The 21,432-nt window shown below is 33.4% G+C and overlaps 4 protein-coding genes across 4 annotated transcripts in view; 3 read left to right on the forward strand and 1 right to left on the reverse strand.

Annotated features, from left to right (window-relative positions):
* LOC102595339 (8-hydroxygeraniol dehydrogenase-like) overlaps positions 1 to 2,906 on the forward strand; it is a 4,408-nt gene extending 1,502 nt beyond the window's left edge. The window contains exons 3-5 of the mRNA XM_006353082.2: positions 496 to 1,006; positions 1,679 to 1,832; positions 2,554 to 2,906. Coding sequence (XP_006353144.1) covers positions 496 to 1,006; positions 1,679 to 1,832; positions 2,554 to 2,756 — 868 coding nt within the window. The 3' untranslated portion in view covers positions 2,757 to 2,906. The remainder of the gene's footprint in view (positions 1 to 495; positions 1,007 to 1,678; positions 1,833 to 2,553) is intronic.
* Positions 2,907 to 4,422: 1,516 nt separating this feature from the next.
* LOC102595669 (probable mannitol dehydrogenase) lies at positions 4,423 to 6,959 on the forward strand. The gene is made up of 5 exons (XM_006353083.2): positions 4,423 to 4,641; positions 4,912 to 5,025; positions 5,745 to 6,258; positions 6,346 to 6,499; positions 6,606 to 6,959. Exons 1-5 carry the CDS (start codon positions 4,544 to 4,546, stop codon positions 6,809 to 6,811), a joined length of 1,086 nt encoding a protein of 361 aa, XP_006353145.1. The 5' UTR covers positions 4,423 to 4,543; the 3' UTR covers positions 6,812 to 6,959.
* Positions 6,960 to 7,117: 158 nt separating this feature from the next.
* LOC102596010 (probable mannitol dehydrogenase) lies at positions 7,118 to 9,888 on the forward strand. The gene is made up of 5 exons (XM_006353084.2): positions 7,118 to 7,763; positions 8,016 to 8,129; positions 8,453 to 8,966; positions 9,042 to 9,195; positions 9,386 to 9,888. Exons 1-5 carry the CDS (start codon positions 7,687 to 7,689, stop codon positions 9,586 to 9,588), a joined length of 1,062 nt encoding a protein of 353 aa, XP_006353146.1. The 5' UTR covers positions 7,118 to 7,686; the 3' UTR covers positions 9,589 to 9,888.
* Positions 9,889 to 10,051: 163 nt separating this feature from the next.
* On the reverse strand, positions 10,052 to 15,270 carry LOC102596336 (elongator complex protein 4). Its single transcript, XM_015311228.1, has 9 exons — positions 15,152 to 15,270; positions 13,854 to 14,007; positions 13,504 to 13,730; positions 13,314 to 13,383; positions 12,310 to 12,466; positions 11,682 to 11,760; positions 11,240 to 11,399; positions 11,074 to 11,165; positions 10,052 to 10,632 (listed from the first exon to the last, which is right to left on the reverse strand). The coding sequence occupies exons 2-9, from the start codon at positions 13,984 to 13,986 to the stop codon at positions 10,465 to 10,467; spliced, it is 1,086 nt and encodes a 361-aa protein (XP_015166714.1). The 5' UTR covers positions 13,987 to 14,007; positions 15,152 to 15,270; the 3' UTR covers positions 10,052 to 10,464.
* Positions 15,271 to 21,432: the final 6,162 nt, after the last annotated feature.

Consider the following 21,432-nt stretch of genomic DNA (forward strand, 5'->3'; position numbering starts at 1 on the left):
TATATATATATATAAAAGCATAAAATAGTCCCAAAAAGAACTCTTAATTAATGTTTTTAGGGGCATGTAAAAGAGAATCACAGTCCCCGAGCTTCCGCACATATTATTGAGACAAATGAAGTATAGCAATTGTACTTGAACACTACACACAACTCCATTAATTGAGACGACACATAAATAGAGTAAATATTTTGTGGAGAGTGATTGTATTTTAAGACATAAATAAGGGTACAATAATAAGAAACTTCTCCTAAATTATGTTTTTTAACGGATGTGTAAAAGCACATCATGACAAATAATTTCAGACGGAGAGAGGGAGGGAGTGGGTAATAAAGTTAGCATTTAATGCTAACCTCCAATGTAGGTGAACTAACAACAGAGTCAATAACTATACAATATACACCATGTCCCTACTACAACTTGTTCCTATTTAATTTATCAATGTTACTAACATTTATGTACCCTTTTTTTTTTACTTCATTTTTTTAATTATAGGCATGAGATTGTGGGTGTAGTGACAGAAGTTGGTAACAAAGTTGATAAATTTAAGATTGGTGACAAAATTGGTGTTGGATGTCTAGTAGGATCATGTCAAAAATGTGACAATTGTGCAAATGATCTTGAAAATTATTGTCCCAAACAAATACAAACATATGGTCAAATGTACATCGACGGAACGATGACGTACGGTGGTTACTCCGATATCATGGTTGTCGATGAGCATTTCGCGGTCCGTTGGCCGGAGAATTTACCGATGGAAGCTGCACCATTGTTATGTGCTGGTATCACAACTTATAGCCCATTGAAATATTATGGGCTTGATAAGCCTGGTTTGAACATTGGTGTTGTGGGCCTTGGTGGGCTGGGCCATATGGCTGTGAAATTTGCTAAGGCCTTTGGGGCTAATGTCACAGTTATAAGTACTTCTCCTAGTAAAGAAGAGGAAGCCCTTAAACATCTCGGTGCGGATAAGTTTTTACTTAGCAACAATCCTGAGCAAATTCAGGTTTGTATAATTTGGGGATTTTTGTCTATGCAATGTTGTTTTAAATTATAGGGGGGTAGTTGAGCATGTCAGATCAAATTAATAAACGAATCATGATTCAGTCCATTCGAAGTTGGTGTTTGGTCAAAATAGGTCAAAAGTGAGTCATAACATGTTTCAAATCTAGCTTATTTGGTTAAACTTTAAAATTCTACTTATTTTGAAAAGTGTTTTTACTTATAACTACTTTTCAAAAAGTAATTTTAAAGAAAACAGTTTGTGTTTTGATAATCATTTTGAAAAATGCTTTTGCCAATATCAGTGCAAGCTAGTTGTATTTGACCAATATTTCAAAAGACCTTCCGGAGACAAACTATTTCTTTTCAACTTTTGCTACTAAAACACTTTTAAAAAGGAAAAAAAAAACTTGAACAAGTACCTCTACTTTGTCAAATTAAATCTTTTTGTAAAGTGAGATACAAAACATTTGACTGTTTAGAAGTTTGGTCAAACATGCATTTTAACCTGTCGTGTTACACTATCATGATGGATCATTTTAGGTTCAACCAAATCAACAAACTGATCATAACTTAACTTGTTTAAACTTGGACGGGTTATTAAAAGATTGAGCCGATTTGTCACCTCTAGTTGAAATTTATGATTTTTTTTAAAAATCTTGAATTAATGTAACAGGGTGCAATGAACACATTGGATGGAATTATTGATACTGTTTCAGCAGTTCATCCACTTTTACCATATCTTGGTATGTTAAAGCCTCATGGTAAACATGTTATAGTTGGTGCAATTCCTCAACCACTTGAAATGCCAGTGTTTCCTTTAATCTTGGGTAAGTTTACTCTTCGAATTCTAAGTTGACTTAGCTAAAGATAGAACACAATATAAATAAGTCCTAATGTTTATAGTTCGATTTTGTATATTGGTCATGATACATCAATATACATTCAAATTTAGTCTTAAATATAAAATATGCACGTCTAGACACCTCAACTCATTTTCATTGTGTCAGTTGAACATTCCAACTTACAAAACGATCATCTAGACACTACTAGAAACAAAGGTTTTTCCCACGGCTGATTAGTTGGAAAGTTATGCTATAGATCATAATTTTCCAACCGAACCAACTTACTAGAAAAATGCATGGTGAAAAACAATTTTTCAATGAAATAGTGAGAAACTTTCTGTATGAAAACATTATTATTATTATTTTTCCCACCAATTCAATCAAAATATTTATCGGAATAGACACACATTTTCCAATGGGAGAATAGTGATTGTTTAGTAGTGAGACACCTCTAAAATTTATGTGTCACGTCAGCATAAGTGTCTACGAGACACAGTGGGGACGAGTTGGAGTGTTTAGTTGTCAATTGAGACCAAGTTGAGATGTCCAGATATGCACTCTCAAAGTTGAAATATAATGTTTACTTGTCATTTAAGGCCAAGTTTAAGTGTCTGTTTAAATATTATGCCAGATTACCGTTGTTGTTACGTACTCTTTAAACTATTTAAGTTCATATTGAAGTATAAGTGTATAATGTGGAAAACAGGAAGGAAGACAATTGCTGGGAGTGCAATGGGAGGAATGAAAGAGACTCAAGAAATGTTAGATTTTGCAGCAAAGCATAACATAACACCAGATGTTGAAGTCGTAGCGATGGACTACGTGAATACAGCATTGGAACGTCTTGTTAAATCCGATGTCAAGTATCGATTCGTGCTAGATATGGGCAAAAAAATGAACAATGTTTAATCTCAAAACCAAATTTTTTTGGTTCTTGAAAATCATTGTTGATCTTCTTGATGTTGTGTGTGTTTTTTAAGATGTCTTGTTTTAGTATGTTAGTGTCTTTGCTTAGTTATGTAAGTTATTCACAACTTGAAAGACAAATAATTTGTTGTTTGCTTGTGTTCTTCACGGATGCTCGCCAAATATATCACTCTTCTTGCTATTATCAAAATAAGATGAAAGTTATAAATTGGTCATTCTTGACTTATGATTTTGTGACTTATAAGCACTGTTAATCTGATCAATTTTTTTTACGATTTCATCTCTAATTTTTTTTTGTAATTTTCAAATTTTAAATAAATGAATGTGTAAAAATAAAATAGTCGCTCCTTGACCTATTGTAGAGTGTAGACATTGAAATTTTGTGAGATTTTACAAGACGTGTTCAATTCGAATTGGGACTCTAGATGGTGTTCAATTTCAATTAGAATTCTTGGAAGCTACTCAACCCTAAACCCTAGTTCATGCCTATATAAAGGGTACTAAATTCCCTTAAAAGACATATCGATATATTCCAGAAAAGTTATGGAATATTCATATAGAAGTCAAATCTAAATTATTCTAGTTCGAGAAATACGCCACTAATGGCCCTCATATCATGAATAAACCTTATGAGAGGAGAATCAAGAAGGAACAGAATTCTACCCGCACTATTATCAATAAAATATTTATGTTTCTTCAGATTTTATTTGTGTGATTAATTTATTTTCCATATGTTTAAAATTTATCGCAAACACTTACATATACAAATATGTAATTGTTTATTTAGAGAATCACACACTTATAATTATCGATTATTTTTTTTATAATCAGCTAACAATATTGGATTCCAATTTCCAAAGTCATTTTCAAAATAAATCCATGTGTTCACATTATTATTTAATACTATGAACTTGATAAGATAAGATAATTAATTTCATTGACCTTTTTTTACTTTAGAGAAAATGACAGGATAATGACGGTATAACAAACATGATTAACTTGTCTAAATTATGTTAAAGAATTAACCATCCCATTTAAGATGGTCAATGTTAGGTCCGTGCGTAACCTAGTGATTAATAAATTCAGTTGAAAATTCTGAGATTCAAGCCCACTTTTCTATCAAAATAAAAAATATTAGATGACTTGTTTTCAATTCGTTCAAATTTTATGAGCAAAATTAAACATAAGCATGTTCAGATATTGCGATTATAAAAAAAAAAATTAAAAAAAATCAATATATTCTGTCTAACGACTATTCAAAAACATCACTTTTTTTAGACATCATAACAACCAGTCCATATTGGCAACACTATTGAAGAATTTAGTTCTCTAATACATCACCAATGACGTCAATCTGTTCCACACTTTTCTTTTCTTTTTTCGTTCCGTATTCGTATTTAAGTCAGATTAAATCTGTGTTCGTTCATTTTTTGGGGATAACACTTTCAACAAGATCTTATCCAATTTCAGAGGCTCGAGCTCAAAACCTCTAACCAAGAATAAAACAATCTCAATCATCTTATTGTAATTCATGTTAATATCCGAATTTGATCCGACTAAATTTAGATTTGCATATTTTTAAAATAAAAACATGTTTATTTATTTAAACCTTTAATTAATGAATAGCCAATGAATAGCCAGCCCATCACTTGCACATTATTTCACCCATTTTCTATAGTTCCACCACCAATATTACTATTATATATTTGAACCACAACTTTATTCCATTCAACTTTTTCAACAATAGTGAAAAATTCAAGAATTGAGTTATGGAAAAATCACCAGAAGAAGTGCACCCTGTAAAGGTTTTTGGTTGGGCAGCTACAGACACTTCTGGAACACTCTCCCCCTTTAAATTCTCCAGAAGGTATTATTGATCGGACTCTTCAAAAATATTTATCAATTATTTTAAGGATCTGACACGGTCGAATAACATTCAATATAGATTTTTTATTAATACAATAGCAACATATCCAGTATAGTCCTAAAGTGGAGTCCGAGGAATGTAGAGAGGTTGTTTTTGATAGTAAAGCAGTCCAGAAAAAAAAAGTAACAGAAATAAATATAGTAACTACGACAAAATAATATGATAGACGAATTACGAGGTTTTGGTTAATTTTTTGTTTTGTGTTTGCAGGGCTACTGGTGATAAAGATGTGAAATTGAAGATACTTTATTGTGGTATTTGTCATACTGATCTTCATCAATTGAAGAATGAATGGGGATTTTCTAAATATCCTATGGTTCCTGGGTATGTTCTCAAATCTTATATTATTCAAATTATGACGGTTTTGATCCTTTGGAACAACTCGATGAATTTAGTAGATTGTTTTAGGAGGTCCTAATGACTATAGATCGAATCTATCCAATTTTTGAGTCAATCCGCTAGTAGTATTGTCTGCTTTGGGCCTAGGCCTGCACGACTTTAAAATGCATCACTAGTGGATAAGGTCTGCTTACTTATATATCAAACATCTCTTATGTGTTTTACCGATATGGGACTTCTTTATCTTAAGTTGGGGTGTCACAATAGTGGGGTCTCTAGATGGTAGTTTACGCAAACCTTGCCCCTACCTCAAAGATATAGAGGTTTTTTTTTTGATGGACCTTGGCTACGGTATCACCATAAATTTAAATAAGAGAAGTTGTTTTGCAACTGTATGAAGTTCAAAGAAAAATAAATGAAACTATTGATTCTGATGAAGTATTTTTTGAGTTATAGCAGCCAGAGTAAATAGGAGGTTAGTAAGTTCATTTACGTTTTCACGCAAAAAATTTGTCCTCTGTCAAAACATTAACGATTTAACTTATATACACTGACAATACAAAGAGAATCTTGCAGTTCATTATATCTTGACTTCTTGTAGCTGGTAATTTGTCTTATTTTTAGTGTCACTAATCCTACGTTTTATGGTTGGTTACCGTTAGTTATCTTTTGAGTGACCTGATAGTGTAAAAATTCTAATACAGACATGAGATTGTGGGTGAAGTAACTGAGGTTGGTAGCAAGGTGGAGAAATTCAAACTTGGAGATAAAGCTGGTGTGGGGTGTCTAGTTGGATCATGTCGATCTTGCGAAAACTGTAACAACGATATCGAGAACTATTGTTCTAAGGGAATAGCCACCTATAGTGCAATGTACCATGATGGAACACCAACGTACGGAGGCTACTCGGACATAATCATTGTTGATGAACATTTCGTTGTTCGTGTCCCAGAAAACATGCCCCTAGCTGCTGCAGCTCCTCTGCTTTGTGCTGGAATTACAACTTACAGCCCGTTGAGGTACTTTGGACTTGATAAACCGGGGCTTCACGTTGGTGTAGTAGGTCTTGGTGGACTTGGTCATGTTGGTGTTAAGTTTGCCAAGGCTTTAGGGGTAAAGGTGACGGTTATTAGTACGTCTCAAAGTAAACAGAAGGAAGCTATTGAACGTCTCGGTGCTGATTCGTTTTTGATTAGCTCTGATCCGGATCAGCTACAGGTAACTAAAATGAAAAACAAATGTGTATTGTCATAGAATAACGTCTCGTAGACTTGTAGTACTAAACTATGGTTCTTGTATTCATAGGCTGCTATGGGCACAATGGATGGCATTCTTGATACAGTTGCTGCTACTCACCCTGTCCTACCGTTGATCGGCCTATTGAAGACTAATGGGAAACTTATCATGCTCGGTGGAGTGACAAAACCTCTCGACCTACCCGTCTTTCCATTACTTATGGGTGAGTACATTACTCTTGCTATCTAGATTTTGACATGACCATACAAGGAATGTGTTTTAGTTCTTAGTTATAGTGTAAATAAGTCGAGAATCGTGTATTATGATAGGGAGGAAGCTCGTAGCTGGAAGTGGGATCGGAGGGATGAAAGAAACGCAAGAAATGATTGATTTTGCTGCAAAACACAATATAACAGCAGATATTGAAGTCATTCCAATGGATTATGTCAATACTGCAATGGAACGTCTCGCTAAAGCTGATGTCAAGTATCGTTTTGTCATTGACGTTGCTAAGACCCTCAAACCAGATGAGTAGACGACTATGAGTTCTTCTTCATGTAATTCTAGTATTTCATGATGTTTTGGGCGTTAAACGATGACTTTTGATTTCTTCTTGTGGAACATTACTAAAGAAAATGCATACATAATAAAGTTTGAGTGGCTTCTCAAATGTTGGAAACCAATTGCAGTCTTTTATCTTCAATGATAAGTTCTGGTAATGAAGCAAGTTTCAGTTTTTCATACGCGGTGAAAAGTATTAGGTGATTTCTTATTATAGAACATTTTCTCGGAACAAGTTACCTTGTACATTGTGCTAGTGAGAGATAGTATATACCTGATGGATTAGTCGAGGTGCGAGAAAATTGGTCAAGATGCCATCGTCATCAAAAAAAAAAACATAGCAGGAGTATGGAGACAATGATATATGAGTTTTGCCACTTTTGATACTTCAGAAAGATGAGTAAACTACAAGAAAAATCACAACTTCTTGATCTCATTCCCTTGAACTAAAAATGAGGGTGTATATTTTATTTGTCAGTTTCAATGTCAACCATTGTTTGATGACCAACCAAGATTACGAGAGGGTACCTCCATCTTTAATCAGAGATTTCAAATTTCAGTATTCAAACAAGTACTGAACAAAGAGCGGAAACTAAACAAAAATGTTTTGTTAGTCGCATAATTCTCAAGTCAATTATGAAGGCCAAATATGTTTTGTTTAAGGTCCATTCAAAAGAACACTTTTTAAAACTGACCAGTCCATATTGACAACTCTAGTAGTAAACAAAGCAAATTTTTTAAAGAATTTAATTCCCTAAAAATTGACTAAATGCAATTTGTACCATACTTAAAACACCATAATAATATAGAGTTAATCACTTAACACTTTAGTAAAAAAAAAAATCAAGAATGCACCCTGTTGAGGCTTTTGGTTGGGCTGCTAGAGACACTTCTGGATTCCTTTCCCCATTCAACTTCTTTAGAAGGTATACATCCTTTTTATCATGTTTTTTTCCTTAATAATAATGATGTTCATGACTATCAGAAACGTCTCTACGTACTTGTGGGACTACACTGGATATGTTGTAGTTGTTGTTCACACTATAGTTGACTTCAACCACAACGTCCATCTAAACAATCAAATGTTTGGAATGGTCCCTCTTCTAGGACAAGATTTTGTTTGTGATCATCTTGATTAATGTTTGTATTCTTTCGGTTTTCAAATGATGTGGTTGCAGGGCAACGGGCGATAAGGATGTCAAATTGAAGGTTCTTTACTGTGGTATCTGTCATTCTGATATTCATCAGCTGAAGAATGAATGGGGATCTTCTCTATACCCTCCAGTCCCCGGGTATCGTCTCAATTTTTAGATTCTCGACAACATTATTTTGACCTATGCTATTAAACACTCCAACTTACAAAATGATCATTTAGACACCTCCAAAGTTTATGTGTCACATCAGCATTGGGTGTCCACGAGACAAAGTGTGAACGATTTGAAGTGTCTAGATGTTCATTTTCAAAGTTAAGAGTGTTTAGTTGTCAGTTGAAGTCAAGTTATGTGTCTTGTCTCAATTTATAATCATTCTTTGCAATCTCCAAGTTCAATAGCTCTATTAGTTTTTCATAGTTGAAATTGAATTCTAACTCTTATAGCTTAATTGATGGATGTAGACATGAGATCGTGGGCGAAGTAACTGAGGTTGGTAGCAAGGTAGAGAAGTTCACCGTTGGAGAGAAAGTTGCTGTCGGGGGATACTGTGGATCATGTCGATCTTGTGAAGACTGCATGAACAATCTTGAGAATTATTGCTCCAAGGGAATAGCTACCTATAATGCAATCTACAATGATGGAACACCAACATATGGAGGCTACTCGGACATGATTGTTATCGATGAACATTTCGTGTTTCATGTACCAGAAAACTTACCCCTAGCTGCTGCAGCCCCTCTGCTTTGTGCTGGGATTACAATGTACAGCCCGTTGAGATACTTTGGACTGGACAAACCAGGACTTCATGTTGGTGTAGTAGGCCTTGGAGGACTTGGTCACGTTGGTGTCAAGTTTGCCAAGGCCATGGGGCTAAAGGTAACTGTGATTAGTACATCTCGAAGAAAGCAGAACGAAGCTCTTGAACGTCTTGGTGCTGATTCGTTTTTGGTTAGCACTGATTCAGATCAGCTGCAGGTAATTTAGTACTTGTACCATCTACTGTCATAAAAATAACATTTTGGTACTCAACTTTGATTCCTGTATTCATAGGCTGCTATAGGTACAATGGATGGCATTCTTGATACAGTCTCTGCTGATCATCCCCTCGATCCACTGATCGGGCTGTTGAAGTCTCACGGGAAGCTTATCTTTCTTGGTGCACCTGACAAACCCGTCGAGCTACCAGTCTTTCCATTGCTTATGGGTGAGTAGTACCTGTTTCCTTTTCAAACTGTGAAAACAGTCTCTTCCAGAAATGCAGGGTAAGGTTGTGTACAAAAGACTCTATCGTCCGGCCCTTCCCAGGGGCATAGTGGGAGCTTAGTGCATCAAGCTGCCCTTTTTATGTGCAAGAATGAACGGTTACTTAGCTCCTATGCTTTGTATAATGACAGGAAGGAAGCTTGTAGCTGGAAGTGGGATAGGAGGGATGAAAGAGACACAAGAAATGCTTGATTTTGCAGCAAAGCACAATATAACAGCAGATGTTGAAGTCATTCCAATGGATTATGTAAATACTGCACTGCAGCGTCTCACCAAAGGGGACGTTAAATACCGGTTTGTCATTGACGTTGGTAAGACCCTTCGAGCAGAGTGATTCCGAGTTTTACAAAAACAATATATCTAGTATAATCCCACAAGTGGAGTCTGGGAAAGGTGGAGTGTAACAACCTTACCTAAGAGTTATGTTTCATGTAATTCTAGTAGTTTATGATGTTTTGGGCATAAAATGGCATTAGTTTAGAAACAGACCCTCGAAATGCGGCCCTATCATGGACCATGCATGAACACGGGATGCTTCGTGCATCAGGATATCCTTTCAATATATTAGTTTAGAACATATATGATGTATTATGAGTAGCTTTCTCAAATATTGGAAATAGTTGAAAGTCTTCCATCTTTAATGCAGCCACACAACAACATACTAATGTCATCCCAAAAAGTGGGGTTTAGGAGGGTAGGATATACGCAGGCGTTACTCTTACCTTTGTAGGGTGGAAAGGTTGTTTCTGATAAATCCTCGGTTCAAAACAAATATAATCAAAGCATGATAGACAGAATCAATGCAGACACAACGATTAATTAATGAAAGGCTTCTTACAGTGGGAGTTATCAACACTGATAAGTTACTGTAATGCATATCCTTCAATACAATAGAAAGAAAAAGAAAAAAAGGGCAGCCCGATGCACTAAAGCTCCCGCTATGAATCCATGTCATAATCGTAAACTAAATCTTGCTACTGTAAAGCACTATGAATCTATAATACAGTGAGAAAAACTACGCGTCCTGGCAATCCTCTTCTTGAACGGCTTTCTTTGATGAAGTTCAGAGAATATGTGACAGAAACACAAGAATGTTTGCAAGATCCAGCTTTCATATAACCTTGCAATCTGACAAAGTATAGATCAGCAATTCCAGCATTTGCAGCATGAAATAGGTTGAGAGAAATTGGAATCTCGCGCATAATATTAACTAGAAGTCAAGGTTCCCAGTCTTAGAACTTCCAGAACAACTACCAGAAGTACCATATGAACTTCCACTTGAACCATCAACAGGGGCTTGATTAAGGCATTCTAAAACTAATGCCCTTCGCTTTCGCAGCTTCATTGAAAATGTTGTGGCTTCCAGAATTGCAGGGACCTGTTATAAGATTTGGATCAACTTATCTGATAAGTTTGATGGATAGAAATATCATCCACACACACGCGCGCACACACAAGGATGTTGATTAAAGCTCCAAAACAAGTGTTTTATTCTGCAATTATCAAAGCCTATCATTGAATTCCACCTTACTGGTACTTCTCAATTATTTCTGATAATATTCATGTACCTTAATCATACTTAAGTTTTAGATAAGGAAAGAGAGAAGCCTAAAAGCCAAGAATAAAGTCCATTCAGTCAACTCGTATATGTTTTTAAAAAAATGTTTAGTTTCTCTGAGTTAAAAGCCAAGCATCATCTGAATCTGCACTAAAAGTCAAGCTCATTTACCCATTATCAACATTAAGTAAAGAAAAGTGTGCCCCAGAAAATTTTACGACGGCATCAAACCTTGTAGTTGATGCAAAAAAGGTTATTCACCTGTGTATTTATGCGAGCTACTTTGTGTACACTCAGAAGGCCCAGCATGTCTTGGTAACCAGTTAGGAGCTTTGCCAATTCTTTGTCCTCATCTGCAGCAAGCTTTTATCACTTTTTATACTAAAACAAGATGAAACTTTCTTTAATGAATTAAACAAAGGTATACCAGGAATTGCTTTGACAGATATCAAGGTATCAGCCAGATGCTGCCACCTCTTTAAAAAGGCTGGTGAGACAAGTGAGGGTGGAAAGGATATGACCGCAACTGCACCTGAAGATCGAACCATGCCTTTCAAGGATCTTATAAAAGAGAGCATCTCCCAATCCTACAACGAGATGCAAATACAACATCAAATTTTGCAATGAACAGTCAGTCACACCGGGAAACATGAACCCAAATGGAGCACAAAACAGTTTCATCAAGCATTTGTTCTTACGTGACACCCTTCCTTCCCACACTCACCCAGAAAAGAAAACCACCTTTATACAAACAACAAAAGACCATGATTTTAACAGCCTAGTTAGTCCCACAGTGGTCAGTGATTAATACAGGCAAAAAAGTTACAAGCATAAACTAGACTACAAGTTACCAAAATTCAGAAAATAACCTTGTCAGAGAAGTCACACTGAGGTGAACATAGTGACTGAATGGCAATACGACCGGCACATGTGATGTTGTCATCAGATCTGACATTATATTAGGAGAAACTCTTACAACATATTCAACAGATCAATCCTATATAATCAAAACTAAAGGAGCCACAGAAACAAAATTCACACCAATATAGTTCAAACAGGTAACAGAACTTAATTGACAAAAACAACAAATTGAAAGATCATCCTGATCATAGCAATATCGGGAAGGGGCCAAACTGACAAAAAATAGCAGAATTTGATGCTTCATTAACATTATCAGTAATTTATTAGTTCTTCTCAATGAAATCACCAGCTTAATGATGTCAATCATATGTGTGTGTGTATATTTCATGAAACGGTAATTGTTTCTCAATTCAGATGCAACGATGATGTTTTTGAATAAAAGAATGATTAACAATATCACATATTGTTTCACGATTCAACTAACAAAAAGTACTATTCCGTCTCATATTCAGTTATAGTTGAAGTATCCTTATTCCTTGATTGGCCGACTTGACATTTGACAAATAGCAATTTTGGTTCATAAATCACAGCCAACATGACTATAACTGAATGTATGAAAAAAGGATATGCCAATACTTTGCTATTTGAGCTGAAAAGGTTGAGCAACGTTCAAGTAGAGGCGCTAGATTCGGAGAATCTCGAAGACTAATGCAATCAACCCGCTGCCCACTATAGAAGTGCCTTTCAAGGGGCTTTCGCAAGTCAAAATCGTTGCAATATTCAGCTTTCCCACCTGCATATATAATGCACACGCTAATCTTCAGATTCAGCATAAATCTCACTCTCAATTAACAGCATAATTACAAACAAAGGAATATGAAATCTTCTACATAGAGAGAGGGCAACTACAAAGAGAGCATTGCACAAAGTACTTGATTACAGAAACATGACTCACACATAGAATGCTTATTGACCCAAGTCTTCAAACTGCCAGTCTTTATATCTTTATAATGGATGATAGTATTTCAAGAGTCAAGTGGACAGAAACAAGGAGTTAAAAAATCAACAGAGACTACCAGATTAATAGTCAAACATATGCCCTTTGAGAATTTCTTTTAGAAGTAAAGTTCATGAACATAACTGGAGTATCACTAACACCCAAATCCTGGACAAGAAAGTCTCAACTGGCAAAAAGTTCTATTCAGTACGAGAGCTTGGTCGCAGAACTATTTCTACATTCAGTGCCACTCATACTTACAAGCTGTTTAAGTGTAGAAACATATTATCGTGGCTTTCAGCAAACTGCAAAATAGTAAGTAGGCACTTCAAAAAGCATCATTTTGTTGAACGTATCACCAGAGACATAAAGGTTCATCTGTGTTCCACTAGGGCATTATTGAGTCAATCTCACAACAGATTCCCCTTAGCAGACTCGTGACAAGATCCATTTCCTCTTTCTTTACACTTTAACCAGTAAATGATATCATAGATATCTTTAGTCACCTCTTCACATGACAAAGACCAATTTGAAACAAACTTGAACTTGGATTTTGCAAGAAAAGAAATACCTTAATCAACTGAAATCAATATCTAGAGGAAAATAATCATTATACATCGTATGAGTTCAAGTGTGCTCATACCTCTTTGGCCCTCTGAATTTTGTTCCCCAAAGTACTTCTTATATTGCCAAGCGATTCTTAAATTTGCGTCCTGTGAATTGAAGTGGATCTAAAAGTTCACACTTATAGGAACCAACAAGGTCTACATTATCATGTACGATACACTCATATATAATATTATATTATGATGTTGGGAAAGCAAGGTATTAACCTGTTCTGCAGGTCGTTCATGAGACTTCTCCTCCTTAGAAGCCATTGGACTAGGCAAAGTTCCAAGAAAGCCTCGTGGATCTCTTTCTGGGCTGGCATAAAGTAGGGTTTGCTTGTGAATCAGTCCCTGAGACATGAAATTTCTCAGTAAAAGCATATGATGAGGGGCCTCAGCGTCTTCCATAACCATGACTAGGCTTCCCAAAGTAAAGCCACCACCCAAAATCTCTGAAAAGATAATATAACAAACAAATGGAACAAAAGTTCATATATGTTTCTTTAGTAATAATAGAAAGAGAAATAATAATGACAAAGAAAAAGAGACACTAAAAGAAGTGTAGTGGGAATTACGGTCAAGATCTGGTATGCCTGATGAAAGAAATGATGTGCCATTTGGACCAAGCTTAACTCCAGGAATCTGAGTTGTAGCTGCACTAGATATGTTTCGGGAAAAGCTGCCGCCTCGCGGTCTACTTGATGCCATGAAGCTTCTTATAGATCAACTCTTCATAAAAAGAAGGAAACAAAAATAGGAACAAAATAAAACTCGACTTTATTGTAAGAATTTCAAATCATATGGTATGGCTAGCAAATGAAAATTTAGCGGCATCATATGAACTTATCATAGTAGAATCTTAACAGAACATAGACGTTAATTCTTTCTACACTTGTCACTTCCAAGCACAAATAAATGATCTAAGCAAGGCATAGTGAAGGGCAGTGACGAAGCAGGCAATAGCATATTCAATCAGCTCCAATAGGATATCAAAACAAATTCCATACGCACCATGAACAGTGTTATCAAAAGCGAAATGTGCAAAAAAGATCTAAGGTCCGTTGGGGCTTAAAGCACAACGCACAAATAAAGTGTGTGGCTTTGATTAAGAAAGGCGCAAATGGAGAAAAAACAGATATATCAGTTGAAATATATATATTAATTATAAGCATAAATACCATATATATGGACAAAGAAATTGGAAAAAAATATTAGGATCAAATGAAATATCAATTGTTTAGTGTCGCCACTTCAGTAGAGGCTCCTTGACAAGAAAAGTATGTCTTAGATAGAGTCTTGATGACGACATTGAAGCACACATTAAGCTAAGCAAAGCACTCAACACGTTTTGAGCCTTGCTTCAGAGCTTAAGCGCACCTTTGAAAACACGGTTACGAAAAGAGCAATAAAACCTAAATGAAAGAGGAGAACAAAGAAGAAGATTCTACTATAATTCTACAATTTTTATCTAATGTTTCTACATAACTTTGCTTACGAACCTCAGCACTTAACTAATGCTTTTACATGTCAAATTACTCCATGCACTACCATATATACATACTATCATGCTGGGCTGGAGTTCACAGCAAATCTTCAATCTTTATTCTATCAAGAATCACTGTCTATTATAGCAAAGATCACATTTTTTCTTCACATCTCAATTTTTTTTCTCTGCTTTACCGATCAATTCAAGACACCCACAATTTGAAACTTCAATTCACAATGATTTATCAAACTAAAAGCAAAATATCAATTGACATAAGAGATATACACTTCTGCTACGCATTTTATCAAACACCTGGTGTGCATACTGTAAAATTACAACTATGAACATCAAACTGCGACTAAAAGGAAAAATGAAACGAATGCTTACAAGTGATTATGCTACTGGAACTTTGTCTTCTTCGATTATGGCTCTCTACTTCTAAGAATTTGGACAAAAAAAATGGGGAGCAAAGTTTATAGCGGCAAAGTTAGTTTTTGTTAAATTGGGGGACTTGAAAATTTCTTGTCCTCCATCAATATGGGCCTTTATTTGGGCTTATCTTTGGGCCGGCTCAAATTAACATTTTAAGGTAAGTGTTTAATCAATCGGAAACTTACAAAAATGACACTAGTTTATGAGCTAATTACTTAGATATACGCTAATTTGTAATATTAAGAATCTTATCATATTTTGGTGTGTCCAAATATATCCAAATACATGTATCTCGAGATCTAGAGGATCAAAATTAGGTGTAATTTGCTCGAGATATACTATATCCAAATGGGATCACACTAGATATATGTATCTATACGTATGTATCTGGGGTACATAGATAAAATCCCGCTCGCCATTGTCCTATACATAATTAAGAATTTTCTATTAGATCTTGAGGAAGATACCCCTAGAAATATGTATTTTTGTTACCAGATATTCTATAAAACGGAGAGAGGCGAGCGAGATGTGGAGGGAGATAGTCATGTATCTCTTATATATGCGAATCACACTAGATATATGCATGTATCTTGGATACATAGATAAATCTTACTCGCCAGTCACCACTAGATACATGTATCTGGGATACATAGATAAATCTTCCTTTTTTACGAACAAAATCGAACCCAAGCCTATGGTCGATTTTTAAAAAGTTAAAACTAAACAAACTCAAATAAAATCAGTTTATTTAATCGGTTTGGATCGTTTTTTATTTAAATTGTAAGCGCCCCTAATCAAGGATACAATGATAAATTTTAAATTAAATTATTAATAAATATAAAAATATATTGTTATCTTTTGTGATTAATTAGAAAATATCACATAAATTAAGACGAATCGATCTTAGTCTCTGTCTGCATTTTTTTTCAAATTTGCAGTGTGGCAGAAGTACTTGCTGATTTGCCGTTATGGAGTTTTTTGGACTATTTTTCGACTTACATGTGACTTCTCTGCCAAATGGCAATCTACTTTAATTTCTTGTACTTAACTTGCCCATTCATTGACTACCTTGACATTTTCCTCATTTACATCTAAATATTTTTATTTTAAAAAAATTCAAACAACATAGTTTAAATTGAAACGGAATTTAAGAAAAAATAGATTTCTGAGTAATGTCAATGCAAGTCTTAGATGATGAACGGGGAATGACTTATGCCAAAGTCATGATCGAGCGTGATGTTTGTTTAATTATGAGTTTGGTTAAAAAATAAAGTCTAAATATTTTTATTTATTTTTAAATTCATACAACATAGTTTAAATTGATATGGAATTTAAGAAAAAATAGATTTCTGAGTAATGTCAATGCAAGTCTTAGATGATGAATGGGGAATGAATTATGCCAAAGTCATGATCGAGAGTGATGTTTGTTTAATTATGAGTTTGGTTAAGAAATAAAGTTATACTCTTGTAATTAATCCAACAAATGATTATATTAGAGTCAATGCCATGAGTTGATTCTCAAGAGCAACGTAACATGTAATTGCATGAGGTAAGTGTTAGGAAAAAGATTATTGGAGTGTGACGTCAATATCCTGCCTATAACAAAGTTCGGTGATGGGCCAAGGGTGGCTTGAGTTAGAGTTATAGTTGAACATGGCGTAAGCTTGCTTAATGAATTTGATTAAGAAATAAAATTGTTCCTTTACTATAACAATAACTTATGACATGATATAATATAAGCATTGATAACTTTTAGAATTTGTGATTCTAAATTTATCATAATATATATGTGACTTTAAAACGTAGACCTTAAAAATGTGAAGCTACTAGTCGATTATTTTTAAAAAAACCGAATATTATCGAGATGCTAATTACTAATACTAGCTAAAATAAATGTAGTTATTAATGCATAATAAACCTTTTTGATAAATAAATAAAAAAAAGGGTTATAAATTATAAAATTGCAACTTTAAGTGCTAATAACTAAATTTTAAATTTAATATTCTACTCTTACCTTAGCTAGAGCCCTATATATAACAATCACCACATCACATGTAACAACATTTCACTATAACACCGTCAAGTTTTTTTCTAAAAATATTTTTTCTTGTTATGTTATATCATGCGTTCTTTATCATATAGTCGTTTGCTATTGCAATCAAACAATATATATATATATATATATATATATATATCTTTGGAACGAATCCTTGCTACATTTATTTTTCAGTACTATAGTAGTATATATAAATTAATTACGCCTAACTAGGCTTAAGATAATATCACGGGAATCCAGCCAGGGTTCTTCCTTTCACGAGTATCACTCTCTAAGCTATTATCTGTCACTTAGCTCTTATTTTAGGGCGTCTACACGTTTATTTTCCAGCACATATTATATATCATATATATATATATATATATTATGTATACAACTAGTTTTTTTATTTTTTGTTTATTCTGTATGGCACTTTGTTTATAATTTGTTGTGTCACATTATATATGTCTACAAAATCATATTTGTCACGCATTTGTTTCAACTCCTCCCACCCCCACCTCATCATTATCATTTCTTTGCTTTCTTTAGTGTATATACTAGTTGTATAACTTGTATTAAATCCCTATGCAAATGTTTGGCAATTGGGACCAAACTAGGACATTCCAAGATTCAAGGGTAAAAAGTTATATAATTAATGTGGATTTTAGTAATTAATTCAAGGGTATATTACTTTATTGTTAATGAGAAATTTTGAGTTCGATCGAGTCTAGTTATTTCTGTTAGGAAGCGATATATTATCTCAATGTGAGACTTTTTCCAGCGAGAATCCAGATATTTATCTAACACTCGGTGGAAAATCAAAAAGTAAATGAAATAAGGATTGATAAAATAAAAAGGATATTAATCTCAAAAGTAAGTTAATGAGGTGAGAATTATACAAGACTATATAAAGAGACTAATTTTATATCTTCACATCAATGTAGAAACTTTTTTCTTTAGTTTCCCACATTGAAGCTTGACTAGATCCGAATTCACAAGTTACATGATTTACTTTTGGAGACGACGACCAGTATGAACCTTTTCATTTGATCCAGAAATTCAAACTTGAAACTTCGATCTAGTTAAGGCCTTAAGGGTGAATAATGTAGGAATTATCATGATGAATTGGAATGTAATCAAGAGATATATGTCCCTTCGGGATATCCAATAAAATTGAAACGATATTATACTTGCTCGTAATTGTCGATCTCAAATATAAACAAGCGAGGAGACTTGTATACTTACATGTTGCATCAAAACAAACCTCTTAATATAATACTTGAATTTTACTTTAATGAAACATCGTCATAGATAATGAAGATTCATATATATAAGGTTTATTAAGGTACAAATATACAAAATATAATTAGAGACAGTACAGTTATTATTCGTTTTTTTCTAATGCATTAAATTAAATTCAGTGACCGTACATTTTGCCCATGACAAAATAAAGGTACCATTAACTGTTCCTCTGATATGTCCTCTCTAACCAAAAAAATATAAAAAAAATCTTCAAATAATAATAATATTACTCTTTTCTAAAAAAAAAAAAAAGAAGAACAAAACGAATAATAATAATAATAATTAAATTTGCTCCAATAAGCTGGTACTTCCATGGTTTTTTTTTGTTTCTTCAAAAAAAGTTACTTTTAAATAATGAAATCAAAGCTACGTACAAAGTTAGTTAGAAAACTAGCAACAAGTACTTTTTCTGCTATTTGCTAATTTAAAATAAAGTCATTAATTCCCTTTTATATTCTGTTGTATCGATGACACATGAAATAAATCGAAGATGTGTACAAAAGAGAGTCGTAGAAACAAAGGGCCTGTTTGGATTGGCTTTTGGCTTATGACTTATAAGCCAAAAGCCATAAGCTTATTTTTGTTATTTTGATTTTAAATTAAGTGCTTATAAGCACTTTTTAACTTTACTCAAATACTTCAAAACTGCTTAAAAGCTATTTTGGATTAAAAACACCTAAAATAAGTCAATCCAAACGGGCACTAAAATTAATCGATCAAAATTAGTATTCACCTCAACTTTTTATAGTTCCGTTGTAAGTAATATTCTTTCCGTTTCACATTTAAGATATACATAATACATAAATATACCCTTTAATTTAGCTTCAACTGATATTTATGCCTCCAACTTTGGGTGTGCATAAGTAGACACTTAAATTTATATGAAACTGAACAAGCAACAGACACGTGCATGCGTCCTACATAGCATAATACACGTAGGACACAAAATTGTCAAGTATGACGCTAGGTAAGACGAATGTATTGTCTATTTGTTCAATTTTTATAATAAGTTTAAGTGTCTACTTGTGCACATCTAAAATTGAAGCGCATAGATGTTAGCTAAAGCTAAGTTGAATGGCAGATTTATGTATTATATATGTTGTTTGTCGATTTTACAAAGTTTTTTATGAATTGAAATGAAAAGGCTTTCTTCACTTGTTAGCGCTACAAGATAGAGAGTTTAATCAAATATCACCACATAAAATGAGACGATAAATTATGAAATTAACTTGACAATTAATATTAGTAGATTACATTAATGACTATGTAAGCTTGTTAATTAATATTTTTATATAATATATATATGTCGAAGCTTGGAAGGAGAAAAAAAAAGAGGTGTGGGGGTTAAATAGAGTTAAAAGGGACATTACATAAGAAGGTAGAGACAAGGCTGTTGTCCCTGCCACTTTCACACAGCAACTGTTGCCTCTTTTCTCACACACTAATCACTGATACACCCCACCCCCACCCCCCTACCACTGACCCTAGCTATACTATCAGTCGGAGATCCTTCTACTACTACTATATATTTTGAGGATCTATCGAAAAATAATATCTTTTATCGCTCTATAGAGTAGTAATAAGATTTATGTATATTTTACGTATCTTTTAGATGACACTTGTAAAGTTAATATTGAGTATGTTATTATTGTTACAATATGCTTCTACAACTTACTACTAGTATATATGCATCTATATTTTGGTTTTATCATATATTCTATTTATCTTAATTTATGTGATAATGTGTGGCCGAACACAAAGTATAAAAAAAGAAAATTTTGCACTCGGGGTTTGTAACTTTTCTGATGGGATATCACTATTGAAAATCGCTATAATTATGTTTGTGTCGGATTTTCCATCAGAAATTTCTAAGCGACAAGCTGAATTTCGATGGGATGTCTATTGAAAGTTTACGATTTTCTACTAGTAACATTATTGTATTTGTGGTTAGTTTTAAAAATAAGAATTTTAAGGTTATATAGTCATTTTTGTGATAATAAAAATATCAAATTTAAAGTTAAATTTATTATAAATCTAGAAAATGGTCGTCTTTATGAAAAAAGACGAAAGTATATGATTGAATACAAAATTTAAGAAAAAAATCTATTTTTTATAGCTATAGAATTAAGTAATTAATTAGGATAAAATATAAAATTATAAATTAAAATTATTTTAAAAATTTAACAAAATTAAATTTTTACAGATTAAAAAGAAAAATATGTCACGATAAATTAGAATTAGTAGTATACTATAGTTAATTTCCACTTTGATATCTACATTCTCTCCTATCACATCCATTTAGTAATTCAATGCATTAGCATGAAAAAATAACCCCATTTATTGGAGACTTTCTTTAATTCCCACAATCGATAATAGTGTTAATTGTTTTTTGCATGCATGCATGCATTTAATTGGGTGCTACAATTAAAATTTAAAGCTATTATTATATATACTACTCTACTACCTAAGTTTACTGCAGTAGAACTAGCTTCTGCACTTGTCCTACTCATCAACTTGTGATTAAGTACAAGTACATTACTTCATCTTCGTTAACATTAGTTGCGGTAGAATGATTTTGATTCTCGTTTTTAATTAAAAGTTTTGATTTTGAGCATTTAGGAATGAAAATAATTTTATTGTGTATGTCGTGTTCAGAAATGATTCTATTGTAATGAATAAATTCAAATTTAATCAGATTTGAATATGAATATCAAATCTTTAATGAACAAAAAATAATTGTATATGTATATAATTTGTAAATGTTAATTTCGCCACTGATAATAACAACAATGACAACGATATATATAGACTTCAATTTCAATCGAAGTAAAGTTTCACTATATACAAATTATCATTAATCATATGGCTTCATTTAAGTTTATTCCACATCATTCATGAG

Source organism: Solanum tuberosum, unplaced genomic scaffold (assembly GCF_000226075.1).
Source record: "Solanum tuberosum cultivar DM 1-3 516 R44 unplaced genomic scaffold, SolTub_3.0 scf00152, whole genome shotgun sequence".
In the NCBI taxonomy this organism is placed as follows: Eukaryota; Viridiplantae; Streptophyta; class Magnoliopsida; order Solanales; family Solanaceae; genus Solanum; species Solanum tuberosum.